At 45.0% G+C, this 27,674-nt stretch overlaps 2 protein-coding genes and 1 long non-coding RNA gene across 3 annotated transcripts in view; 1 reads left to right on the top strand and 2 right to left on the bottom strand.

Moving 5' to 3' along the window:
- AIFM1 (apoptosis inducing factor mitochondria associated 1) overlaps positions 1–8,883 on the bottom strand; it is a 33,179-nt gene extending 24,296 nt beyond the window's left edge. Inside the window, exons 1-4 of the mRNA XM_058197174.1 lie at positions 8,726–8,883; positions 4,711–4,850; positions 3,247–3,337; positions 1,598–1,627 (exon numbers count right to left, since the gene is read on the bottom strand). Coding sequence (XP_058053157.1) covers positions 1,598–1,627; positions 3,247–3,337; positions 4,711–4,850; positions 8,726–8,798 — 334 coding nt within the window. The 5' untranslated portion in view covers positions 8,799–8,883. The remainder of the gene's footprint in view (positions 1–1,597; positions 1,628–3,246; positions 3,338–4,710; positions 4,851–8,725) is intronic.
- Positions 8,884–10,800: 1,917 nt separating this feature from the next.
- LOC131205153 (uncharacterized) lies at positions 10,801–15,957 on the bottom strand. Its single transcript, XR_009156725.1, has 4 exons — positions 15,798–15,957; positions 13,839–13,978; positions 12,282–12,378; positions 10,801–11,060 (listed from the first exon to the last, which is right to left on the bottom strand). It is a non-coding gene; the product is annotated as an uncharacterized LOC131205153 (long non-coding RNA).
- Positions 15,958–16,089: 132 nt separating this feature from the next.
- On the top strand, positions 16,090–23,080 carry MARS2 (methionyl-tRNA synthetase 2, mitochondrial). Its single transcript, XM_058197107.1, has 3 exons — positions 16,090–16,400; positions 18,399–18,733; positions 21,610–23,080. Exons 1-3 carry the CDS (start codon positions 16,151–16,153, stop codon positions 22,765–22,767), a joined length of 1,743 nt encoding a protein of 580 aa, XP_058053090.1. The 5' UTR covers positions 16,090–16,150; the 3' UTR covers positions 22,768–23,080.
- Positions 23,081–27,674: the final 4,594 nt, after the last annotated feature.

Below are 27,674 nucleotides of genomic sequence, written 5' to 3'. Positions count from 1 at the left end.
TGCATATGCTCTCAGTGTACATAAAAGAAAAGATACGTTCATCAAGGTACAACATTTACAACACAATTGATGGTGTTGTAAATGGTGTTGTAAATGGTGTTGTAAATGGTGTTGATGAAGAACAATGCAGCACAACAAGGCAACCTTTTGCAGGCAGGTTCAATCCCTGGGGCGTCCTAGCAGGGGCCTGAAAAAAGCTTTGCAAAAAAAAAACAACACCAATCTGTTGAGCTGCCACGGATTACAAAATAGGCAGGGAGAACTTTGAAGGGCCTGGAGCTGCCATCGGGGGCGGGGGGGGGGGGAGCACGCTCCAAAAACAGAGCAAGGCCAGGACAAATAATCGCCTGACCCCAATATAAAATTTAACTTAATTTAAGTCTATGGTCCATCAACATGAAAATGTAGTACAGGTAGTCGACTTAACAACCGTTCGCTTAGTGACCAAAGTTATAACGGCACTGAAACAAGGGACGTAGGACCGTTTTTCACACTTATGACCGCCGTCGGAGCATCCCCATGGTCCACGGGGTTTATATTGGGATACTTGACAACTGATTCATATTTATGACCATTGCGGTGTCCCAGGGTCACTCGATCCCCTTTCAATGGGGGAAAGCCAGATTCATTTAACAATCGTGTCCCTAACTTAACAACGGCAGTTATTCACTTAGCAACGGTGGCCAAGAAAAGTCGTAAAATGGGGCAAAACTCACTTAACGAATGTCTCATTTAGCAACAGACATTTTGGGCTCGATGGCAGTCGTACGTCGAGGGCTCCTTGTAAAAGCTCAAGCTGACAGACCTGACTTCAGCAGACTTTGGATGCAAATAACCAAATGTGTGGCTAGACCTCTTTAAAATAATGGGAAGAGTTCATGCAGCTGAGATTTCTGCTTCCTGAGTCAGTGCCATGGCCAGCAGAGTAATTGGCCAACAACAGGGACATAACCCAGGTTAAGATGCGAGGCAGGCAGGCAGGCGAGTGGCTCAACATATATGCACAAAATATGCAAAAAGAATGTGCACAAAACTGCAGTCAGACTTTCTCCGTATCTGCAAAAATGTCCTTGGATTTAACCGACATTGGACAAAGAGAATCCCTCCCCTCCGAATAGTTTAAAGCAATTTATTTCATTGCTTTAAATAAAGCAATTAATTTACTGATTTAAATTAATTGATTTAATTTATCCCAACGACGTGTATTTTTTTTTTCATAAGTGTATAATTCTTTTATCTTTTGATGACGTTCTCACAGTTTAGTAGCGACTTTTAAAGGGACTCCGAAGGCATCGAAGCCAAACCTTGTAGGTCCGTTTATCTGACCTACAGTTAAGATGAGAGGGCCAATGGCCTCGTGCAATTTTAGGCATTGTCCAAAGTCCACCAAAATGATCAACTCCACAGAAGCGAAATGTAAAAATTCCCAGTTGCCCTTATGTTTATTTCCACTTTTGCTGTGTGTGACTCTTCATCAGAGTGGGAGAAGAATTGTTTCGTTGTTGCCGGGTGTTACAGGACAAGAAGACTAAACTTAAGTCGGGTTGGTGGGTGGGAGGACACACACCATATCTTGCTTTTAAGAACTCTTGCTTACCTTTAGCGTCCTCGGAGGAAGAATCTCCTTCTAAAAAGAGAGAAGATACAGTCTGGCAGGATATCAAGTACAGGTCCAACAGGGTACAATTTATTTCACAGAACATGCAACGTGCTTGTTATTTACAGTTGTCTGGCACAGCTAATAAGTGCTGGGTCCTAATATCGGGATAGTTTATTTCGTTTCCCTCGCTGCCATGAAGAGTTTCTCTCCATTAGTTCCCTTCATTCCATGAGCTTCCCAGAGTTGCTGGGTAATGAGATGGGTGACATATCAATTTAGTTAAACAATGGGAAATCCCCTGGCTGCATTGAGATGAGCTGCACTACCATGACTGAAAACTTTTGTCTCATATTCTTTCTCGGGCTGTGAGTAAATTTAGCTTCCATATCTTCGATGTTTTTCTAGTCCTCTTTTATTTTGATGGTTTGAATGCAGCCTTGCAGGTTGACTCTGCCCATTGCTAGCAGTTCGAGTCTCACTGGCTCAAGGTTGACTCAGCCTTCCATCCTTCGAGGTTGGTAAAATGAGGAGCCAGATTGTTGGGGGGGGGGCAAGATGCTGACTCTGTCAACTGCTTAGAGAGGGCTGTAAAGCACTGTGAAGTAGTATATAAGTCTAAGTGCTATTTTCTTTCTTTCTTTCTTTCTTTCTTTCTTTCTTTCTTTCTTTCTTTCTTTCTTTCTTTCTTTCTTTTCTTCCTTTCCTTCCTTCCTTCCGAGTGGTTAGAATGCAGTCTTGCAGACTAACTCTGTACACTGCCAGCAGTTCGATTCCCACCGGCTCAAGGCTGATTCAGCCTTCCATCGTTCCAAGGTTGGTAAAATGAGGACCCAGATTACTGGGGGCAATAGGCCGACTCTGTAAACCACAGAGAGGGCTGTAAGGCACTGGGAAGTGCCTTACTAAGTACTATTGTTATTGTTGCTTTGTTTACTATTTAAGAACTTCACAATGTTGTCTTCTCTGTCCTGCCAGTAGGTCTAATCAGGGTCTATTGCTCCAAGGCCTGAACCTACATTTATGGACAACTACGGCTACTTTAGATTCCCATGGAAGTTTCGTGCATTCTCAAGTGCTAAAAACCCACTTAGAATTCTTTCTTAACATAGGAAACCTACAGATCCTGACTCTAAAAGCCAACCTGCTACAACTTGGCTCCTACCAATTTAGGAATTATTTTGGATTATGATTGTTAGTTTTGATACCTTGCATTTTGTTCTGGGAAGTCGGGGTGGGGGTGGGGGTAAGGGGAGGGAATTGGGGGTTGAGGGTAGAGGATGGAGTGATGGTTAATGTACAGGGATTATTGAAGATGTATAAATATAATTAATGTAGGGTCGGGTCTGCCCAGTTACCATTTTAGAACGGTGGGGAGGGAGAAAAGAGGAGAGAGTAGGAGGTAGGAAAGAGGAGAAGAGGAAGGAAGAGGGGTAGAAGAGGGAGAAGGAAGGTGGAGGGTGGAGGGAGGAGAGGATGTAGATAAGAGAAGGAGAGGAAGGTCTGGAAAGTAGAAGAAGGTAGAAGAGGGAAGAGTGTTAAAAAGGGGGGTGGTGACTGGGCAGGCCCGACTAATTGTATATAACTGTTTGAGCTGTTTGATATGATTGTAAAAATAAAACTTTTTTATGAAAAAACTTGGCTCCTACCTCTAAGGGATTTCATCTGGCGCTCCATGCGTGCGAGCCTCTCCGCACGGTCTACATCTCGCTGTCGAGCCCTCCTCAAAATCACGTAGGCCTGCACAACAAAAAGGTAACATTTTTCATAACCCTACAGGGCAGTGATGGTGAACCTTTTCGGCATAGAGTGCCCAAAGTGGAATACATGTGCATCCGTGTGCATGTTTGTGCACTGGAGCTCCGGAAACCCAAACACCAGCTGGCCGGGGCACACTTGCATGCGCACTGCCCAGCTGGTCTTTGCGCGTGTCGGAGCACCGGAAACCTGAAGACCAGCTGGCTGGCGCGTGCATGCCTGGTTTTGGGATGTTTTCTGGGCCGTTTTCTGGCGCTCCGGCACCCACAAAGACCAGATGGCTGGCGCACCAGAAACCAGAAGTGCGGCTGGCGATGGTGCGCGTGCCCACAGAAAGGGCTCTGCGTGCCACCCCTCTGGCACTTGTGCCATAGGTTCACCATCACGGCTATAGGGGCACAGAGGGAGCACCATTTTTCCCCCTCAACTTGCGTTTTGCTATAGCTGAGCTGAACTTGCTTACTATTCCAGCAGCTAAAACAGCAGCTGGGAAGTCCTTCCTGAAACTGCTGTTGAATCCGAGAACTTCTTTTGAAAATAGCTAAATTGGACATCAGTTAACTATTGATCTGTAAGAGCCAGGTTTATAAAACCAGAATCAAAAAAGTTTTGGGGAAGTGAAGAAGATCATGCTGTGGTCTTAGGACCCTGAACCATTTAGGATAGGGAGGAGTCCTTGTGGATTTTACTCCACTAGCCATTGCTGTCTGTAGGGGGGCACTGCATTCCAGATTCAACCTGGAAAGGAGAAATTTTCTGACAGTGACAGGAATCAACCCATGGAACAGAAGTTGCATTTAGAAGTTGTGGGAGCTTCATTACTGGAAGCTTTCAAGAAGAGACTGGACAGACGCTTGTCAGAAATGGTGTAGGGTCTCCTGCCTAGATGATCTACAAGGATCCTTCCAATTCTGTTAATCTGTAATCTCTGTGTTTTAAGGCCACTGAGCCAGCCCTGTCCGAAGACATTTCCACATTCATGTGGCCAGCCTGATGTCCCAGAGCGCTGTTACCTTCCCACGGAGGTGACGCCTATTTATCTACTTGCGTTTGCATGCTTTCGAACTGCTAGATTGGCAGGAGCTGAGGTGAGGATGGGAACTCACCCTGTCATGTGGCACTTGGGTCTCGAACCTGGGCTGGACAAGCCCAGTATCTTAACCACTGAGCCACCACTCTGCCTATTTGGGATATGGCAGCAGAATTCCCCCCCACCCCCCAATCATCCCAATTTCTCAATATTTCTAACTTCAGGGGGAAGGAAGAAAACCATGGGAAGCAAGATTAAAGGCTAGGATAGCCACTTCGTTAGAGCAGATTGGGTTCCTTTTCTCGGTCATCCAGAGTCCACTTACATAGAACGCGTTTCCAATTGCGAAGATGCCCAACGCCACGGAGGTATAGAGTGTTTTGTTCTGCTGCCATGAAAAATTAGAGGTCGACATTTGCCTGCAGGGCTGTCTTTCTGACGGAATCTTCCATCGCTGAAAGAGGCCTGGAAACACAATTTATTAGAAAGGTAGATTGTCAATAATGCACTTTCATAAAACCATGGATAAAAAGAAGGCCAAGCCTGCCACAAGAAGGCCTTGCTTCCATGACAACCAGTTGACTGGCCAAAGACGATAGTGATTGACATCACACACATCCAGCAAGCTGGTTGGGGAATTCTGGGAGTTGAAGTCCACAAGTCTTAAAAGTGGTTAAGGTTGGACACCCCTTAAAGTTGGTCTCAAACACTGGCTCACTCAATGGTAGCCCTCTTCTCAGAAGCAGACGGTCAGAATAAAATTCATGCATCCAGTTTCGTTCCCTTCCAATTAATTTGAGCATCTATAAGTCACTAGCTGGATGCCCGTGCTTCGCAACGAAACTATGTGCTCAGGCTTGATAAATTGACACTTGCAGCCTGAAACTTAATGTAGAATGTGTAACTCCATAGCATCAGAGTGTTTTAATATAAGGCAACTGGCAGTTGGAACAGAGGGGGAGGGGGGAGTAGAATGTCCCAGCCATTGATATTCATCTGACTAGCATCCTGTCAGTGTGAGAGAGAATTGAGGGGTGTTTGGAAACTCAAACAGTATTTGCTGTGTGAGCTAGGAGGAGACAGGAAGGAGGCTGGGTGTGGCTTAGCTCAACTGTTCTGTAGTAATGCTGCTTGCTGCTGTGAAAGTAAAACTGAAAGTGAAACTCCTCTCCTCTGCTTCTGTTTTGCATTTGGAACAGATTTCTTTTGAGATGAGGAGGGGGAATAGAACTTCTTAGCATCAGAGCGGGGAACAGATTTCTTTTCAGGTGCAGAGGGGGAGTACAACTTCTTAGCATCAGAGTGTGTTAATAATAATATAGGAAATACTAATGATCGGATGGTCATTTCGAAAAATCCTTTATTAGTGAGCACCTAGAAGCTAACAGGAACATATGTGGCAAATTTCAAGTTTGTAGACTTTACGGTTCTGGAGATTCAGTGATTAATGCATGAGTGGTTTTCGCTTTTATATATATGGATTACATATATTATGAAACAGATGGTCTCATGGCGGCAGGGCCAAGATTGCCTAAGCTACAGTTCCCAGGGTGCTGTGTGCAAGTGGAAGCATGCCATAGCAAACCTCATGTTCATACTCTCTCCCCTTTATCTTTCAAACAGAGTTTAGAATGAGTACCTTAACTGGTCTATTATGTTACATTAAAAATAGAGAGAATAACTTTAATTCTTTGGGGTTGCCTGCAAGAAGCAAAGGAATGTGCACGAGGTGCGCTAAACAACTGTTCAAGACAATGCATGATAATCTACGATCCGAGTTCAGAGTTCTAATGAAAGAGAATTTAGACAGGAGGTGCCTTTGATCCTCTTATTATTTTAATTATCTTAATGTGGCTTCTTTAATAGTGTCTTAAATGCTGCATTTCACCCATTTCTAGCTGGGTAACAATTGACTTGGTAGTTTCTTACTACAAGCAGCAACTTCGATTGTTCCATATAAGACACAGAGAGCAAATAATTGAAGTAAGATCAGGATAGTTTTATATGAAATTGTTAAGTTTTGTCCACTTCTTTCTCAATTGGTGACATTTGGCAAGTAGACACATTGATCTGGGAGATAGTAGTTTTAACCTATAAAATCTAAACACCTAGAGACAGACAGCACTTGTGCAACACTCTCAATGCACTGAGACTTAATTCAAGAGGCCCAGTATAACCAAGGAGAACAAGCATAGATAGAATACAGGAAGTCCTCAATTTACAACCACAATTAACAGCAATTGATGTTGTTAAATGAGAAATTTGTTAAAGTGAGTTTTGCCCCATTTTACGACTTCTCTCATTTGTTGAATGTGTCACTGCAGTTCTTAAATTAGTAAGACAGGTGTTAAGCGAATCTAGTTTCCCCATTGACTTTGCTTGTCAGAAGGTCGCAAAAGGAGATGACATGATTCTGGGACACTGCAGCCGTCATAAATGTGAGTCCATTGCCAAGCATCTGAATGTGAATCATGCGATCATGGGGGATGCTGCAACGGTCGTAAGTGTGAAAAATGATCCTAAGTCACTTTTTTTCAGTGCCATTGTTAAGTTCCGACGGTCACCAAATGAATTGCTGTGAGTCAAGGACCACCTGTATACAACTCACAAATACCAACAAAGGCCTTTGAGGAATAAGCCAAGTTTCAAAAAAAAAAACCAACAACAACCCAAACCGCAATGACAGAAAACTTTGATGTCACTTTTACAAGCCCTGTTTTGAAACTTCGGAAGAAGTTTGACTTCTGTGCAGTGGGAAAGTGGCCTTTTGCAAAGACAAGGCAGAGGAACAGCTGGAAGTGTGTGTGTTTTTTTAAATAAACAAACAAACATGGATTTCAGTCCCAAAAAGTGCTTTTCTAAAAAGGCAAATGGTTTTTCTTTGGGGTTTTTTTCCCCCTTGAACATATTTCTGCTTCTTCTCCCAAGAAGCTTCTTTAGCTCAACTAGAATTAACTTCTTTCGTCCTACTTGTCAATGACTACTTCAGCTTCAACCGCAATAATACACGAGCAAATAATAGATACAAACTCAGGGTAAACCGCTCCAAACTCGATTGCAGAAAATACGACTTCAGCAACAGAGTGGTCAACGCCTGGAATGCACTGCCTGACTCTGTGGTTTCTTCTCCCAAGAAGCTTCTTTAGCTCAACTAGAATTAATTTCTTTAGTCTTACTTGTCAATGACTACTTCAGCTTCAACCGCAATAATACACGAGCAAGCAATCGATACAAACTCAAGGTAAACTGTTCCAAACTCGATTGCAGAAAATACGACTTCAGCAACAGAGTGGTCAACCCCTGGAATGCACTACCCAACTCTATGGTTTCTTCTCCAAACCCCCAAAACTTTAAACTTAGACTGTCTACTTTTGACCTCACCCCATTCCTAAGGGGTCTGTAAGGGGCGTGCCTAAGTGCACCAACGTGCCTACTGTCCCTGTCCTACTGTCCCCATTTATTTGTATCCTTATTCTGTATTCATAATCGTGTTTATAGTTATATCTGTGATCTTATACGCGTTTGACAAGCAAATAAATAAATAAGGGACTTCAACAGAGCTGAAGAAGTTTCTTGCGGGAGAAGCCAAACGTTTTCAAAGGAGGAAGGGAAGGGGAAAAAAAGAAAAAGAAATCCAAAGAAAGTCCAGTTGCCTTTTGGAAAAAGCACCTTTGGGACAACCGCCTGACCTGGATGATTGACAGCCTGGATGATTGACAGCCTCCATAGGGATTTAGCCATGAATTTCAGCCTGGTCGATCTATCAACAGCCCAAGCAAAGCCAGATCAGGAACCTTCAGCTGACATTCCTCACCCCCTCCCCCACCCCCCAAACCAGGTCGTGCAAGGAGGCTCCTCCAACCTGGCGCCCTCCAGGGCTGCTCAATGTCCCCCCCTCCATCTGCGGAGCCCCCACACATATCCCACCCGCCTGCCTCCAGCTTCTTTCCCCGGGGAATGGGAGCCTGGAGCAGAAGCTGGCCCGGCTGACGGGCACCCACTTCCGTCCTGCGCCTGTCACCACGACCTTGGCGTCGAGGGAGAGAGGACGGGCAACCAAGGCCGTTCAACGGATCCTGCGGAACTCGCGGCCACTGGATTTCGATCGGGAGGGTTCCCTACGGGGGTTGTGGGGGGGGGCGGCTTTGGGAGGCGGGCTGGGATGACGAGCAAATGAGGAGCGCTAAAGGAGGGGAATGGCGAGAGAGACCCCCACCTCACCCCGATGAGGGAGGGAGGGCAGGGGGAGGGGAGGGGAGGGGAGGAAGGGAGAGGGGGGGTCCCCGCGGCTTCTGCGCCCCTCCGTCCGAGTCGCTCCCTCCCAGCCAAGCTCCTCTCACCTGGCCCCGCCACAAAACACGACCTTCGCCCGAGACCCTGAGCCGCTCGCGCGGCGAAACGGTAGCGGAACATGACGGCCGGGGCTGAGGGGATCCCCGGTCACCGTCCCTACAGAAAGACCGTGTGTCTCCCCCCCCCTTCTGCGCACGCGCGCCGACGCCTGGCCTCCTGCGCGCGCGCGCCGGCGCGCTCGCGAGCGACGCCATGCTTGGGAAAGTGGACCCACGCCGTTCTAGGCGGTCGTACTCGATGCCGGGGGGGGGCGGAGGCGGAGGCGCGGCGAGGGGGGCGTGGCTTGCTTCGGGCTACCTTCCCTGTTGTAGTTTCCGCGAATGATGATGCGCGCGGCTCTCTTGGGCGCTTTGGGCAGCTGCCGGGCTGGGGTCTCCGGGAGCAGCCTTGTGCATCTGGGTCCGGGGTCTTTTTTTTTTTTTTTTGCAGCCGCCAGTCTGTTTTGCAAGCGAGGGAGTCGGATAGAAACTCCCGGGTGAAGCTGTTGGGGAACCCACGAGTTTGCTTCCACGTGTGGAAGCGCGGGGCTTGCAGAAGATAGGGAGGTTCATTTCTAACCTGGAATAATGCAAAATGATCTGCTGTAAATGGAGAAGCAAGCGCATTCATTCTCCTTGGTCTGCTTGATGTAATGCCGTTGGCAATACAACCTGTGCAGTCCCGGGGTGTGGGCACTGATGAATGTGGGTGCACAGAGGAAGACTTCGGATCATCCAGCTTCCGTCTTTTTACTGTAGCCCTGTCAAGGCTGATCGATGAAAATCCATTCGGGAAACCTTGATTAGTGTCTTTTTGATATTTGGTCCTGAAAGGGCTGATTGGGGGCAGAAGAAATGCTCAATCTGGATTAAATAGATCAGATTGTGGAAGAAATTGAGTTAATCTCTGATCTGAATTTGGCTTAGTGTATTTGAATTTGACTGAGCAGTAGCTCAGTGGCTAAAACGCTGAGCTTGTCAATCAAAAAGTCCGCAGTTCAACAGTTTGAATCCCTAGTGCCACGTAATGGATGAGCTCCCATTACTTGTCCCAGCTTCTGCCAACCTAGGAGTTCAAAAGCATGTAAAAAAAATGCAAGTAGAAAAATAGGGACCACCTTTGGTGGGAAAAGTAACAGCATTCTGTGCACCTTTGGCATTTAGTCATGCCAGCCACATAACCATGGAGACGTCTTCTGACAGCGCTGGCTCTTCTGCTTTGAAACTGAGATGAGCACCGCCCCCTAGAGTCGGGAATGACTAGCACGTATGTGCGAAGGGAACCTTTACATTTACTGTACAAATGGCTATGGTTTAGTATGTAATATGACCCCATCTGGATGTGTTGCATCAATAAAAATGGTTAAACCAACCCTAGCTTAGTCCCTCAAGTAAGCCTTTTTCAGAAAAGCTCTGTAGCCAGGTAGCGTTGGGCAGATTTTGTTATGACTGGATAGACTGCTTCTCACTGCTGTCTCCTGTCCCCTCCGAGCAGGTATATTTTAATCAAGAGAAAAATAAGCTACTCGTTGCATGTATTGAAAATGTACTGCATTGCCCTGTTTGGCCCTCTGATTTGCCAAGACAAGGATTTTATCACAGGATGCTCAGTTGTTTTGGATTACTAGGATTTGGGTTCTTCTCCTCTGGTATCTTTTAACCCTGATCACTCAGAGGTAGCAAGAAATAAAGATTTCATGCAGCAGCCAGATTTTGGTGCCATGGTTCCTCTTATGCCTTCCCACACTCTCCCAAAGAAACTGGCCGGTGGAGAATATTTTGCTAATAAAATATCAAGCGTTTGCACCAAGAAAATTACTTCTTTGGGGTTTGATGAGGGGGGAAAAAATCTCAGTGATGATTCATTTCATATGAATGAAACAAAGGAGTTAAAAGAAGATACAAAAATTGTTTTGACAGTAGGAATAAAGCCAAGTAGCCATTTTTTCCCTATTGCTGTACGAGTGAAGAGGCTTTTTCTGTGCTTTCTATTCATACGTATTTATGTCTCTGTCTTTACAGATGGCAAAGTGTGTAAGCTAAAAGATGAAATCCCCAATCACTGCCAATAACACAGCACAGGATTCTATATTCTTTCCACATGTTTTTATTATTTGACACTGCTTCTACATATAATTGTGTCATTGTGAAAAGTTTTGTGTTTAAAGTAAGGAGACTGCCACCAAATCCTTGACTGCAGTGCTCAACTGATCTTCACGGCTGTTTCTGTATTCTGGAGTTACATTCCCCATATTAATTTAATTATTTACCACTTTGAAGAACAGGGGGAGATGAGTAATTGGCTGTAGCTTTAGTTGATATTAATTCTGATGCTGTCAAACTCCTGGAAGAAGATTAGAAAGTCAACAAAGCTGCAACTAGTAAGAGGATGTGATTTCTACAGATTTCTTATTGACTGATCAAATTCCATTTTTTTACTTACAGGCCTTCAACTTTATGAATGCTATAAAATTCTGGGCTCTCGTTGATTTTTTTCTCTCACAAGAAGTGATAAAATTTCATAAAAAGTGTTTGCCTGACAGTGGATACATTTGTACAAGCAGGTTCTTCAAACTTTTATTAAAATCTCAGATATATAATTATTGCACAGAGGGAGATGGGGGGGGAAAAAAGGCCAGGACAAATGAAATAAGCTACCAAAATTCACTCGTGGGTAAAAAATAATAATACAAGAGCCAAAGTTTTTATAAAAGCTAATTTTGGAAGTTGCAAGAGATGTAGTTCTTTTTTTTTAATTTAGCCAGGAGGCAATTTACTACCCTTATGTAACATGATTAAACCTTAGCATATCTACTGATCAGCCTAATCATAACCATGGTCAAAGTTCTTGTTCCTCTTAACGGAACTATTTCCATGTTGTTCTTTAGCATGGCAGTCTGAAATCTTACAAGTCAACGTCTCTGTACTCCAAAACAGATTCTGAGACTAGTGCAAATTGAATTCGGCAATGCAGCTTCACGGGACTAAAGGAATTTTACAAAGAATCGAGAATTACACCATGATTTTTTTTTTTGGGATATTACAACGGTATAGTTTTTAGGTCTTTTCAAGTGAAAATCAAAAACACTGCCTTACTTAGTTTTTCACCATTTGTTTGAATCCAACAGTGTGCCTTCCTTATTAGTGTTTAGATTTGGGTGGAACTGAGAAAGATCGTTCAACCCCTTTGGAGAGTGATAGGTTGGCGAATATGGGTCCTTATTTAACATAGAAACTGGGACTTGTGTTTTGGCAGTGGGAGTAAACAAAGATAAACATACGACATTCAAAAATGTGGTTGTAAATTAATCTGTAACATACGCAGGAATTAATTATACAGGAACTTCCACAGGAGCAATAACAGAGAAAGAATAATAATACTTTGCCATAACCCTAACCCAGAATCATTTCAACATTGGTTCTCGCCTTATTACTGTTGGAGATCAGCAGTCCCTAGAATTGTTCATAGTTAGCCTACAAAAGGTCACTTAAGAGTTCCACCTGGGAGTTGAAAGCCTACAAATTCAAGTTATAAAAAGCCATTTGGCTACAACTCCACTCCTACCTTAATACTTAAGTTTCTTCATCTGGGCCTCCATGCGTTCGAACCTCTCTGCACGATCCACATCGCGCTGTCGAGCCCTTCTCATAATTTCATATCCCTGTGCAACCAAAAAAGGTCATATTTAACATAATACATAATAGAGGGCAGGGGAGAAACTCCCAATTTTTTCCAAGTTTGTATTTTGCTACAGCTAAAATAGTTCTATTTTAAGAAATAAAAATATTTCACTCTCTAACAAATAAGCAGGTATCATCAGATGGAGAAGCAAGCAAAATAATTTCTATAAGTAGAAATATGTAAACTGTTCTTAAGGGGCTTCAAACAGATGGCAAATTTATGTTCTGAAAGGTAGAAAACTTTCCAGTGTGGCTGTGTAAACACTTCTTTAAAATTGTTCGTCCTCCATTCCCTTGCTTATGCCTGATAACCAGAGAATGCGACGGACAGCTTTAAAAAGCAAAGTAATGTTCACTTTGTGTTTGCCAATCCATACATCTCCCAGTTAAAAACAGTTTTGGGTGCTAAAGGTTGAATGACAAGCGCCAAATAAACTGAGCTGGGATAAAGAAGCTTGCCATAAGCCTAAAGCAGTCCTTTAAAAGTCTGTTTCAACCTGAGATTGAGTTGGATGAAGAGAATACAACTTCCTTGGAGGACAGGAAAAGGCCAGTGTCAACAAAACCCTGCTACAGGGTGGATAAAATGGTGTTTTTTTTTTTAAATAAATCATTTTTTAAAATTTTAAAACAGATTTTTTTATTTAAATCAAATTTATTTTAGTAAAAAGCTTTTGGAGTAAAAATCTATCTAAAGGTAGTTTTCTATTTAAGATACATTAATAATTTAGTTTATTCAGCATGAAACCGAGCTTAGTTATGTAGCATGAGGCTGTATATCTTACAATACTGGGACTGTCGGTGAGTCCACAGTAGGTCAGAGGAGGAGCTGCTGCGGAACAGAGATGACAGTTGCTCTTTAAAAATTATGATTTAAATCGAGTTGATTTAAATCAAGCCTTTTTACTTGTGGTAAAACTGGATTTAAGTCAAATCCACCCTGCCCTCCTATCACCCTTCCAAACTCAAATCGGTGACATTCTCTAGGTGGCTGCCTTGATAAACACTTCCTGCATAACGAAATAGCATATTCTCATTACCAATGTCAGGGTCACATCCAACTGACATTTCCAAAGTGCGCAACACCAGAGTTTAAAAAGAACAGAAATGGTCTCCAACATCCAAGGGTCTGGTTTCTGCAGAATGTGGGACTGCAAGTTGGCTTTATAAGTTAGATAGTGAGAAAGTATTATTTCATTTCTCTATGTCTTCCGAGTGACCTTCTAAGAAATTAATTGAAACAATGAGAGAAGAAAGGGTAAGTCTGAGCCAAGTCCGCCACTGACTTCTTAGGTTAAAGCTACCTCTTAAGATTCTGCAGAGAAAGCAGGATGGGGGCGGAGGGGTGGGGAGATCCATAGGAAGTAGATGTATGGGTTATGGTATAACCACTGTGTTAGAGGAGACTGGATTTCTGTTCTAGGGAAGCTTCTCTACTTACATAAAACGCATTTCCGACTCCAAAGAGGCCAATTGCTATGACAGTATAGAGAGTTTTGTTATGCCGCCATGCAAAGCTGGAGGTGGCCATTTGTCTGCAAGGTTGTCCATCTGAGGGAGCCTTCCATCGCTGAAAGAGGCCTGGAAACACAATTTATTAGGAGGGAAGATTGTCAATGACGCACTTTCATAAGCCATGGATGAAAACAAGACTAAGCCTCCCACAAGCAGCCTCTGCTCCCATTACAACTAGTTGATAGGCCAAAAATGACTGGTTGGCATCATACAGTGGTCGGGTAGGCATCAGGTTAGAAAAGGAGAATACTCTTGTTAATATTTCCCTTGATTCTGCAGAGGAGCATGGGACCCTGAAGGAGAAGCTGCTGGCTGGAGGGGAATTGATACACTAATAGAGAAGGCACCCTACCGCTCCCCTTCCAAGCCCTGGTTTTTTAGCTCATTTTAATTTTTGTAATTTCAATTTATTTTTATATTTACAATCATTGTTGCACAGCATGTCTTTTTTTTTCTGATGTAAGCCATTCAGAGTCGCCTGCACCATGAGATGGGCGGCAAATACGTTTGATAAATAAATACCTGCCCGCCAGTTAGATTTAATAGGGCGGGCTCTTCATACGTCCCCTTGATCAGCTATGGGGATCAGTCACCCATACGGTCATGGAAACATGCTTTTTCCAGGTGCTGTCTCCCCTCCTCTGAGACAGCATTTCGATGTCCCTTCTTCACAATCCTCAGAAATTTAGTGAAAACATAGCTCTTTAATCAAGAATCAGGAGTGGGCTGTTGGGACCTGCCACAGAATGAGTACTGAGTACTCCACCAACAATTTATTTTTAAAAAAAGGACTTGGCATATGTTCTGCATGTTGCATTATAAAGTTTTCAAATTCAGTTAAATATCCCTTGGTTTTCCAGATGCTTTAAAAAGTAGGCTGTTTATTTGAAGTTATTAAAACAAGCCAGATGGTTCTGCTCATCCCAAAGACAAAATCTCAAGAGTTTGTCCTATTAAAAACAAATCTATACAGAATGAGTACTCATCTTAATACATAATACAATAACTATAATAAACATAATATAACATATATATTTTTTATTTGCATTTATATCCCGCCCTTCTCTGAAGACTCAGGGCGGCTTACACTATGTTAGCAATAGTCTTCATCCTATTTGTATATTTATATACAAAGTCAACTTATTGCCCCCAACAATCTGGGTCCTCATTTTACCTACCTTATAAAGGATGGAAGGCTGAGTCAACCTTGGGCCTGGTGGGACTTGAACCTGCAGTAATTGCAGGCAGCTGTGTTAATAACAGACTGTCTTACCAGTCTGAGCCACAGAGGCACATATAATAAACATAACATTATTTATATATGTGTATATATGTAAGTGTGTGTATGTATGTGTGTATGTATGTGTGTATGTATGTATGTGTGTATGTATGTGTATATATATATCTGTATATGTATATATTATATATATATATATATATATATATATATATATATATATATATATATATCTGTATATGTATATATTATAACATGTGTGTAAATTAAATTAAATTTAAGAACACCACTTCCGACCTGCGCCTGTCACACGACCTTGGCATCAAGCGGACGGGCAGCCAGGCTTTTTAGCGGATCCTGTGGAACTCACAGCCACTGGATTTCGCTAGGGAGGTGGAAGTGGGGGGAGTTGGGGCGGGGGCTTTTGGGGGGGCTGCCTGGGATGAGCAAATGAGGACCACTAAAAAAGCCCCCAGCCAAGAGAGCCCCCTCCTCTGGTCCAGACAAGCCCCCCACACCCAGTTAGGGACTACAGGGCTGTGAGGGGGGGGGTCCCACTGTTTCCGCTTAAGCCCCTCCCACTCGGCAAGCCCCTCCCACTCGACACCTTTTCAGGTCGTCCCCCTCACGGCGATGGTCCGCACTCACCTGGGCCCTCCAGGAAACGCGCCCTTGGGCCCGCCGCCCGCAGCAGGGTGGCTCCCAAGCGGGACATGACGACGACGGGAGCGGCGAAGCAGCGGCCCTCACGAGCTCCTCCTCAGCGGCTCTTTTCTTCTTCCTCCTCAGCGCCCGCCTGTCCTTCCGTCCGCTCCCAAGAACGGAGCCCACTCCGTGCGCACGCGCGCCAGCCGCTCGCCCGCTTTGCCCTTGCGCGGGGCGCGCGCGCGCGCTCACTGCCGGCCTCGCCGCTCTAGGCATCCGCGCTCTACTCTAGAGCTCCTCGCAGGGGTAGGGGCGTGGCCGGAGGAGCCGGAGGGGGCGTGGCCATCCCCGGGCAAATGCCAGCTATGCAGGCGTTCCACGCTCGTGCCGCGCGCTGCTTTCTCCGCCCGGGTTTCTTTCGGGGCTTGGCGGAGCAAGCGGGCTGGGGTCTCCGCCGCAGTTCGGGCGGGTCCCAGCTGCTTTCCACGCCGATCTTCTACGTCAACGGCCCGCCCCACATCGGGCATCTCTACTCGGCCGTCCTGGCTGACGCTCTGCACCGGCACCGGCGGTTGCTGGGCTGCGAGGGAGGGCGGCTGGCTACAGGTCTCCGGGGCGATGGGGAGCCTTGTGCATCGGGGTCCAAGGGTTTCTTTTTTTTTTTGTTTTTGCAGCCGTCGGTCTGCTTTGCAAGCGAGGGAGTCGGCTAGAAACTCCTGGGTGAAGCTTGGATCCACGTGGAGGAAGTTTTTTAGGGAACCCGCGTGTTTGCTTTCACGTGTGGAAGCAAAAAATAGAGAGGTTTATCTCAAACCAGGATGCAAAAAATCTGCTATGAAGGGAGTAGTCTGCTTTGCAAGCTAGGGAGTCGGCTAGAAACTCCAGGGTGAAGCTTGGATCCACGTGAAGGAAGCTTTTTAGGGAACCCGTGTGGAAGCGCGGGGGGGGGGGCTTGCAAAAAATAGAGAGGTTTATTTCTAACCAGGATGCAAAAGATCTGCTATGACTGGAGTATGTTTTGCAAGCAAGTGAGTCGGATAGAAACTCCTGGGTGAAACTTAGATGGACCTGGAAGGAAGCTTTAGGGAACCCGCGTGCTTGCTTTCACGTGTGGAAGCGCGAGGGGCTTGCAAAAAATAGGTTTCTAACCAGGATGCAAAAGATCTGCTGTGAATGGAGGAGTCTGTTTTGCAAGCAAGGGAGTCGCCTAGAAATTCCTGGGTTACGCATGGATCGACCTGGAGGAAGCTTTTTAGGGAATCCACGTGTTTTCTTTCTAGCAAGGATGCATAAAAGGTGCTGTGAAGGGAGAAGCAAGCCTTCTCTTCATCCTTCTCTTCTATTTGCATTTCCAGCAACGGTTGGTCCTGTGTTTTCCAACCTGGCCAACTTTTTAAGATTTGTGGCCTGGGGAATTCTGGAAGTTGAAGTCCATTCGGCTTAATTGCCCAGGTTGAAAAAGCCCCCCAATGAATTAGCATTATTGCAGTACAATACATTATGTAGTGTGTTGGAGTGTTGGCGTGATGAACATGGGTGCAAAGAAAAATGGGCCTCCTGTCTTTTGAAGTAGTCCTGTTGTAATTGGAGGCTAGGTTGCTTGTTAGAAACTCATGCATGACACCCTACATCATTACACCCCAGATTTTTGACTAATTTGGGACAGCAAAAATGTAAGGGGGGACTCTAAAGTTTTAGGAGTAATTTTTTTTTTGCTGGGGGGGAATGACTTCTAAAATAGAATACAAAACAAGTTTCTCATTTCCCCCAGAAAATTGGCAAACATCTTTTTGTAACCTCGCTTTAACTGATAAGTTTTTTCATCCTGGTTGATGACATTAAAGGTGAATAACGCTACTAGGATGTCTTCAATAAACCATGCATTTGTGTGTGAGAAAAACTTTCAAAAAGTTTTCGTTCATTGTATACACTTCCAGAACTGGAAGTGCTGTTTGCAAGAATGACCTTGCTTGCTGGGAATGAACGCATTTATCTATGATTCAAATTATATACCGTATTTTTCGAAGTATAAGACACACCTTAGTTTTTGGGGAGGAAAATAAGAAAAAAGGTGAGTGGCAGGTGGATCTGCCGGAATGCCCCCAATCAGCTGTTCCCAGCCTTGGAATACCCCCAATTAGCCTTGCTTTTTTTTGCTTTTTTTCCCCTGCCTCTGAAACTTCTAAAACTCCCGTTTCAGAAAAAACATTTTTCTGCCTCTAAAAGCCTCTGAAACAAAGCTTCAGAAAAAAAGCCTCTGAAGCTCTTTTGGGGGGCTTCATTTCTGAAGCTGTTTTCAGTCTCTGAAACCTCCGTTTGAGAAGCTGGGCGGGGCTACATTCGGAGTATAAGACACATCCAAATTTTCACCCTCTTTTTTGGGGGGACAAAGGTGTGTCTTATACTCTGAAACAGTATTTATGTGCCCATCTCAACAATACGAATCTTTTTTTTTTTTTTTTGCATTTATATCCCACCCTTCTCCGAAGACTCAGGGCGGCTTACACTATATCAAGCAATCTTGGAGTGGCCCTCCCAGCACAGGCTGGAGAAAGCTGCCTCTTGGCTTCTTCACCAGTTCACCTATCCTGTTTCCTTTGGCAGGAACGGATGAACATGGCTTGAAAATTCAGACGGCAGCAGCAGCCGCAGGTACTTCTCCGCAAGAGTTCTGTGACTGTGTATCGGCCGAATTCCGGGAGCTCTTCGACCAGGCGGGCATCTCCTACACCCATTTCATCCGCACTACAGAACAACAGCACCGGCAGGCTGTGGCGAGCTTCTGGGCTGCCTTGCGAGATGGAGGCTGGCTCTATCAAGCAGACTACGAAGGGTGGTATTGCACAGCGGAAGAGAGCTTCTTGGCAGCCTCTCAGGTCAAGGAGTGCGCTGATGCCCAAGGGAGCAAGCAGATGGTTTCCATAGAGAGTGGGCACCAGGTACGGTATGATGTACCCTGGCAAGTTCTCTTCGTGCCTCGAGTCATTCAGCTTGCTTTGCCTTCGCACACATGGTTTGGTCATAGAGTTGTGCGAATCCAGTTATTCTGATGCATGTCCAGCCAATAATAGGCAAGCATCAGATAGCATAATATTTTATTTATTAGATGTTTATCCCGCCTTCATTACTCTTTAGGGAATTCATACCTAATGCACCTTCCTCCTCCTATTTACCCTACAACAGTGGTTCTCAACCTGTGGGTCGGGACCCCGTTAGGGGACGAATGACGATTTGCCAGGGGTCGCCTAAGACCATCGGAAATATGGGAAGTGTACTTGCGAGTCGAAGAATCGCGCTCCAATGGTTGACTCCACAAGCCAGCTGCAGGCTCTTCAAATAGCTAGCCGAATTCGGCTTCAGGCGCGATGAATTAAAAAAGAGAGAAATCTTTGCTCTGATGTCTCCCTCTCAAGCCAGCTGCAATCACTCCCAATTGCTAGCCTAATCTGGCTTCAGGCGCCATAAACTTAATAGGGGAGGAGTCTCCGCTTTAATGCCTCCGTCCTTAAGGCAATCGCAAGCATTTCAGATCGCTAGCCAAGACGGCTTCATGCGCGATAAATTCAAAATGAAAATAATTTTACGGTTGGGGTCGCCACATCGTGGGGAATTGTATTAAAGGGGTCGCAGCACTATAAAGATTGAGAACCACTGCCCTACAATATCACCCTTTGAGGCAGGTTAGGCTGAGAGAGGGACTGGATCAAAGTCACCCAGCCGGCTTTCATGCCTAAGGCAGAACTAGAACTCCTGAATTCTTTGACCACTATACCAAATTGTCTATAATAATAACAAAGTGTCCCATGTCTACAGAAATTCAGATTGGAGAAGCCACATTTAAATTATCTAGAGCAGGGGTCACCAACCTTTTGGACCTCAGGGACCTCCAAATTCATAATTTTAAATCCCATGGACCATTAATATGAATTTTTTAAAGTGGTAGATAAATAGTATTTAGTGCAATATAAAAAATGCAAATAATTTTTCTGCGGACCACCAAAATTTTCTAGTAGACCACCAGTGGATGACCACTGCTCTACAGAGTCTCTGTATTATTCTATTATTATTAGATGCTTATTCCACTTACATGTGTAGGTCAACTTGAGGTGGTGAATGTACCTAATACCCCTGCCATCTCCTTTTTTTCCCCACAACGACTTTGTGAGGTAGGTTGGACTGAGAGAATGACGGGCTCGAAGTCACCCAGCTGGCTTTCGTGCCTAAGGGAGGCCTACAACTCACAGTCTCTTGATTTCTAAGCCATCTTTGGCCGTTTCATCAGATAGAAGAGAGGAGAATAGAATAGAATAGAATAGAATAGAATAGAATAGAATAGAATAGAATAGAATAGAATAGAATAGAATAGAATAGAATAGAATTTTTTATTGGCCAAGTGTGATTGGACACACAAGGAATTTGTCTTTTTTTGTTTGTTTGTTTACATTTATATCCCGCCCTTCTCCGAAGACTCAGGGCGGCTTACAGTGTGTAAGGCAATAGTCTCATTCTATTTGTATATTTACAAAGTCAACTTATTGCCCCCCCAACAATCTGGGTCCTCATTTTACCTACCTTATAAAGGATGGAAGGCTGAGTCAACCTTGGACCTGGTGGGACTAGAATAGAATTTTTATTGGCCAAGTGTAATTGGACACACAAGGAATTTGTCTTGGTACATACGATCTTGGTACATACGATCTTGGTACATACGATCTTGGTACATACGATCTTGGTACATACGATCTCAGTGTACATAAAAGAAAAGATACGTTCATCAAGAATTCTAAGATATAACACTTATTGGTAGTCATAGGGTACAATAAACAATCAGAAAACAATATCAATATAAATCGTAAGGATACAAGCATACAGTCATAAGTGAAAGGAGATGGGTGTTGGGAACAATGAGAAGATTAATAGTAGTGTAGACTTAGTAACTAGTTTGACAGTTTTGAGGGAATTATTTGTTTAGCAGAATGATGGCGTTCGGGGAAAAACTGTCCTTGTGTCTAGTTGTTCTGGTGTGCAGTGCTCTATAGCGTTGTTTTGAGGGTAGGAGTTGAAACAGTTTTTGTCCAGGATGTGAGGAGTCTGTAAATATTTTCACAGCCCTCTTTTTGACTCGTTAAGTATACAGGTCCTCAACGGAAGGCAGGTTGGTAGCAATTGTTTTTTCTGCAGTTCTAACTATCCTTTGAAGTCTGTGTCTGTCTTGTTGGGTTGCAGAGCCAAACCAGACAGTTCTAGAGGTGCAGATGACAGACTCAATAATTCCTCAGTAGAACTGGATCAGCAGCTCCTTGGGCAGTTTGTGCTTCCTGAGTTGGCGCAGAAAGAACATTCTTTGTTGTTAAGCTAAAATGATAAGCAAAGATAAGCAGAACAGAAAGGGGGATGGCATAAAGAAAAGAGGTAGCCCAAGAAAGCTGTGGAAAAGCAGAGTGAAGGCACAGGATGTTGCTAGCTTTTGGAAGCTAGGAAGATGAGGTCCCTTGCGGGTGGCAAGCTTTCTGATACGTGCATGCGGCCTACAGATCTAAAGAAGGAAAAAAGTAGTTGTTGCTGTTAGTTGGGAAGTCGTGTCCGACCCATCGCAATCCCATGGACAATATTTCTCCAGGCCTTCCTATCCTCTACCATTCTCTGGAGTCCATTTAAGCTCACGCCTTTACTGCTTCAGTGACTCCATCCAGCCACCTCGTTCTCTGGGAAAAAGTAGACATTAATATAAACGCTTGGGTAAATGCATATTGTATGGGAGAGGCTGATGAAACCAGGAAAAAAACCTTGTGATAACTTCTCCCCTGCATCTTAGGTGCACTGGACCAGGGAGAAAAACTACATGTTCAAGCTGTCCGAGTTCCAGGAGCCGTTGCAACGATGGCTGTACAAGAATAAGGACGCCATAAGTCCCGAGCCCTATCATCAGCAGGCCCTCCAATGGCTGGAAGGGGACCTCCCGGATCTCTCTGTATCCCGTGACCGAAACCGGCTGCATTGGGGCATCCCTGTCCCTGGGGACTCGACCCAAACCATCTACGTCTGGGTGGATGCCCTGGTTAACTACCTGACGGTTGTAGGCTACCCCAAAAAGCACCGGGCCTATTGGCCCACCGTTTGCCACATTGTGGGCAAAGACATTCTCAAGTTCCATGCCGTCTATTGGCCTGCTTTGCTGATGGCTGCTGGCCTGGAGCCCCCCTTGCGGATTTGGGTCCACTCTCATTGGACGGTAGAAGGACAGAAGATGTCCAAGAGCTTGGGCAACGTGGTTGACCCAAAGGAGTGCTTCCGGCACTACACAGTAGATGGTTTTCGGTACTTCCTGCTGAGGCAGGGAGTCCCAGAGCGGGATTGTGATTACTATGACGAGAAGGTGATTAAGCTGCTCAACTCGGAGCTGGCCGACGCCTTAGGGGGTCTCCTGAACCGGGTCACGGCCTCTGCCCTGAATCCCAGAGGGACCTATCCCATCTTCTCCGAGACCTGCTTCCCTAGGGACGTGGAGATTCAAAGCGGATCTGGCGAGGCCTTAGCCGAGGATTACAAGCTTGTGTCCTTGGTCGAGAGCCTGCCTATGAAAGTGAGCACCTCTTTTGACCGCTTCCAGATCTACAAGGCTCTGGAATCCATCATGGACTGCGTGAGGGAGACCAACGGCTTCGTCCAGAGGCACAGGCCGTGGAAACTCTGCCCGGAGGATCCCGCAGAACGACGGTGGCAAGAGACGATTCTCTACGTCGCTGTGGAATGCCTTCGGGTCTATGGGCTCCTGCTGCAACCCGTTGTCCCGGCCATGGCTGACAAGCTGCTCTCACGGTTGGGTGTCTCTCCTACCGAAAGATCTCTCAAAGACTTGGACTTTCTCCCTCGCTATCATGGCCGAAGATGCCCCTTTGAAGGCAGGCAGCTCGGACCGGATCCTGGTCTCCTGTTTCCCAGGCTGAGGAAAAATTGCGAAGCCAGCAATTAGAATAGAATAGAATACTTCATTGGACACACAAGGAATTTGTCTCCGGTGCAGATTCTTAAGGATTTATTTTTTTTAAAAAAAAAGAGAGAAGAATAGGGAAGACTTCTCAGAATGTGCAGTCGGGGTGAATTAAAATAAGGGGAGGTAGGGGAAAGGCTTCGTATAATATGCAACTAACTCAGATCACTGAGTTGTTACTTTTAGCTTTATGGGGACTCCGTGTGAGGTTACATTTTTTTTAAATATTCTGGTGCAGGGGTATCAAACTCGATTTCATTGAGGGCCGTATCAGGGTTGTGTTTGACCTCGGAGGGCTGAAGGGGGGGTGAAGGGGGGGGGTAAGAGATGTGGGCATGGGTGGGGATGGGGTGACATGGGACGTGTTGGGGGCACCAATCTCCCTCCCTCCCTCCCTTCCTTCCTCCTTCTTTTTTCTTCCTTCTTTCTTCTTCCTCCTCCTCTTTCCTTATTTTTCCTTCTTTGCTCTCTTCCCATCTTTTCTTTTTCTTTCTTTCCCTTCCTCCTTTCCTGTCCCTTTCATGTTCAAATGCAAAAGGGGAAATATTTCTCCTTTTGTTTTGCTTTTAGTTTGTTTTGCTAGCCCTCTGCCAGCGAAAACGGAGCCCCCTGAGCTCCGTTTTCACTGGCGGACGCACCGCAGGCCGATCCTTTGTTGTTTCCAGGCCGGCCCCATGGGTCAGATCTAAGCACCCCATGGGCCGGATGTGGCCCACGGGCCTTGAGTTTAACACCCCTGTTCTACTGCAATTCCACTGGTGAAAACTAAATTTCTTTCCTACCGGTTCTATGGGTGTGAATTGGTGGGCGTGGCTTGGTGGGTGTCATGTGACTGGGTGGGCGTGGCTATGTGACGGGTATCGAAAGACAAAAACTCACTAACAACGTTCTGCTGGAGCAGGATTGGACTAGATGACCTCCAGGTCCCAGCCCTGGATTATCCTCTGAAGCTGCGTCTAGTGCCAGGTTTGTACTCCTTCCTTCCCCTCCTTTTTCCTCCCTCTTTCTTTCTTTCTTTCTTTCTTTCTTTCTTTCTTTCTTTCTTTCTTTCTCTCTCTCTCTCTCTCTTTCTCTCTCTCTCTCTCTCTCTCTCTCAGACGAACCTCCCACCCACCCCATTTTTTGCCTAGCAGGCTTCAGCTTTTTTACCTTTTAAAAAATGCTTTTAAAAGTAAAAAAAAAAAGCCTCTGTCCATCAGGCACCTCAGCTGGGATCGTCAGAGCTTTGTTTTAACCCTTTAAAAGCATTTGTTTTACAACCTCTTCGGCCAAAGAGGTTGTTTAAAAAATGCTTTTAAAAGTAAAAAAAACAGCAACAAAAGGCTCTGACTCAGCTGGGCATGGAGGGGGGGGCAGGGATTTTTGCTACCGGTTCTCCGAACCACCCGCCACCATTGCTACCAGATCGGGTGATCCGGTCTGAACCGGGAGCATTTCACCCCTGGTGTAATTCACTTGAATTTTGACAATATGTCTTCTCAAGGTGTATGGCATTAAGTAAAGAGTGAATCTTGTACTCAACAACCGAAATAACCCTGTTGAAGGAAAACAACCTTACCTTAAGCCCAAGGTGAAAGGTTGAAAATATTATGGTTTGTATTTCGCCATTCGTTGCCAAAGCATTCCAGCATTACAACAAACCACACAACCCTTTGTTGTTTCCGCAGATATTTATTCTTTCTACACATGCCTTATTATTTCACCCTCTTTGCTTCTCTGTTCTGGAGTTTTAAAAACCCCATATTAATTGCTTGATTTATTTACCACTTGGAAGAGCCAGAGGAGACCCAACGATCGGATGCAGTTTTGAGGTGATATATTCCTGTTGTGCTGTTGGAACCCCTGTGAGAAGATTTAAAGAGGCTACAAAAAAAAGCTGAAACTGGAAAGAGTGATTTCTATTGCTGCCTTATTGAGTGATGACATGCCATTTTTACATGTGCGCATTCAATTTATGGGCGCTATAAAAGCCTTTATAGCAGCTAATTCTGGAAGCTGTAAGAAATGAAGTAGTTTTTTAATTTCTTCAGAAGGCAGTTTGTTGGCGCTCATGTAATTAAACATGGGCATGAAAATAAGCACTGAACATTGCAAGCCTAACAACATTAATTCCAAAATTCTTAAAATGGGAGCCATTGGTACCTAGGTCTTTAAAACTGCAACTTGAAATATTACAAGTGAACCTCCCTGTACTCAATTTTTTTTTAAAAAAAAATCTGAGATTAATGCAGTTTCAATGGGCAAAACAGCTCCAAAAGGCTAAAGGAAGCTCATAAAGAATTGAGAATAAATCAACTGAGCCACTCACTAAGGCCTCAAAGTGATAAACATTTCCTCTCTTAATCCTTGGCAACGATTTCTCCACAATCTTGCCAAAATATTTTATTAAGTTAATTTTTCATTGTATCGGAAGGAAAAATACACGAAATGAACGGCCAGCAAGCCTATTAAAATGGTAAAATATCCCACTGCACATATGTGCTAGTTGTTCCCGACTCTAGAGGATAGTGCTCATCTCTGTTTCTAAGCCGAAGAGCCAGCACTGTCCGAAGACGTCTCCATGGTCATGTGGCCGACATGACTAAACGCCAAAGGCACACAGAACACTGTTCTCTTCCCACCAAAGGTGGTCCCTATTTTTCTACTGGCATTTTTTACGTGCTTTCAAACTGCTAGGTTGGCAGAAGCTGGGACAAGTAATGGGAGCTCACCCCACTATGCAGCACTAGGGATTCGAACCGCCGACAAGCTCAATGTATTAGCCAGTGAGCCACCATGTCCATCTAGTAAGTATATTAGGTGTAGCTAATGCATTTTTTAAAAACATAAATGTGATTTCTTCCTCTTCCCCCCCTTCCCAGCAGCATTACATCAGAGATCAAGTGTTCATTCATTTCTAACGGGATGTCACCTAAGTGTTACTTTCAGGGTGCAATTCTCACCGTTCAGGACCAAAAATCCCTTTTAAAGCTGTGCTTAAAAATGGAAAATCACGATTAGGAAAGCAAGCATGCCCCCCCTCCATTTTATTATTAGACACAGGGATGGGCTGCTGGGGGTCTGCAGGGGTTCGGGAGAACCTCTAGCAAAGATTCTGTGCAGTTCAGTGAACCCCCAAATCCTACTCATGGCTGGCCCATGCTTCCCAGGAGTCCCATGCGGCCCATTTTGGGTGCAGGTAAGTGCAGAGCACGTACGGAGGCTCAGGGAGGGCAAAAAATGGGCCTACCAGACATTTGGGAAGGGCCTCCGGAGCCTGGGGAGGCTGTTTTCGCCCTGGAGGCTTGAGGAAAGCCTCCAGAGCCCAGGGAGGGCAAAAACACTCTGCCCCCTGGTGCAGGCGGCTGACTAGGCCATGCACACCATGGTCACACCCACCCAGCAAACAGGCAGAGAACCCCTTGCTAAAATTTTTGAAGCCCACTCCTGATTAGACACTGCCTTAAGTAAAATATCCTGCTTCCCTTCTTTCGTACCCCTGAATAAAGCTGAGGAGGGGCAGTCTGGCCCCCAAATATTGAGCTTCTGCTCATACCTGTTCAATGTAACATGATGGCCATGCCAAGCTAGTATCCTCTCCACTCTCCTTGATTTTAGGAACCTGCCCTCTTCATACCCATGTCCCAATGAGCTCCTTATTTCAACACAGGTCGTCCTTTACTGACAGCCATTCCTTTAGTGACCGAAATTACAAGGGCGCTGAAAAAAGTGGACTTGGGACAGGTCCTCCCACTTATGACTATTGTAGCATCCCCATGATCAGAATTCAGGCGCTTGGCAACTGGCATGTATAACAATTGCACTGTCCCTGTGGGTCACATGATCGTCATTTGTGACCTTCCCAGGCTTCTTCCAATAAGCAAGGTCAATGCGAGAATCCCAATTCGTTTAACAAATGCATGATTCCCTTAGCAACTGCAGTCATTCGCTGAAAACGGCAACAGGGTCGAATTTGGCCTGACTCACTGAGCATCCACCTTGCTTAGGGATGGAATAGATACATACAGGTAGTCCTCATTTCATTTCATTTAGCGACCGTTCAAAGCCACTGAACAATGGCACTGAAAAAGGTGACTTACAACCATTTTTCAAAGTTACGACCTTTGCAGCAGCATCACCACGATCTTGGGTTCAAAACTCAAAGGCTCGGCAAAGGGTTCACATTTATGACCATTGCTGTGCATCCCCAGGTCACGCTATCCTCTTGCACACCATTTTCTTTTGCAACGTTCCAACAAGCCGAGCCAACGGGAATTTATACATAAAAGAAAAGATGCCCAAACAACCAGGTTACTGCCTTAGCAGCTGCCGTGATTCCCCTTCACACCTGTGGCAAGGGAGGTGGTCCAACAGCTGCCAAGCTCACTGACCTGAAGTCCCGCTGAACAGGCAGTAACCTGGTTGTTGAGCGAACCTGGGTTCCCCCTTGGCTTGCCATGTCAGAAGGTTGCAAAAGAGGATGGGGCTCAATTGTTATCTTAACTATCGCTAAGTGTTGTACCTTATGATTCTTGATGAATGTATCTTGTCTTAATAGAACAGAATAGAATAGAATAGAATAGAATAGAATTTTTTATTGGCCAAGTGTGATTGGACACACAAGGAATTTGTCTTGGCGCATATGCTCTCATTGTACATAAAAGATACCTTCGTCAAGAATCATAAGGTACAACACTTAGTGGTAGTCGTAGGGAACAAATAATCAGGAAACTATCAGTATAAATCGTAAGGATACAAGCACCAGAGTTACAGTCATACAGTCATAAGTGGAAGGAGAAGGGTGATGGGAACGATGAGAAGATTAATAGTAATGCAGACTTAGTGAATAGTTTGACACTGTTGAGGGAATTATTTGTTCAGTAGAGTGATGGCGTTCGGGGGAAAAACTG

The sequence above is a fragment of the Ahaetulla prasina genome, chromosome 11, assembly GCF_028640845.1.
Source record: "Ahaetulla prasina isolate Xishuangbanna chromosome 11, ASM2864084v1, whole genome shotgun sequence".
NCBI classification, from domain to species: Eukaryota; Metazoa; Chordata; class Lepidosauria; order Squamata; family Colubridae; genus Ahaetulla; species Ahaetulla prasina.
This window is presented reverse-complemented; position numbering and strand designations above follow the sequence as displayed.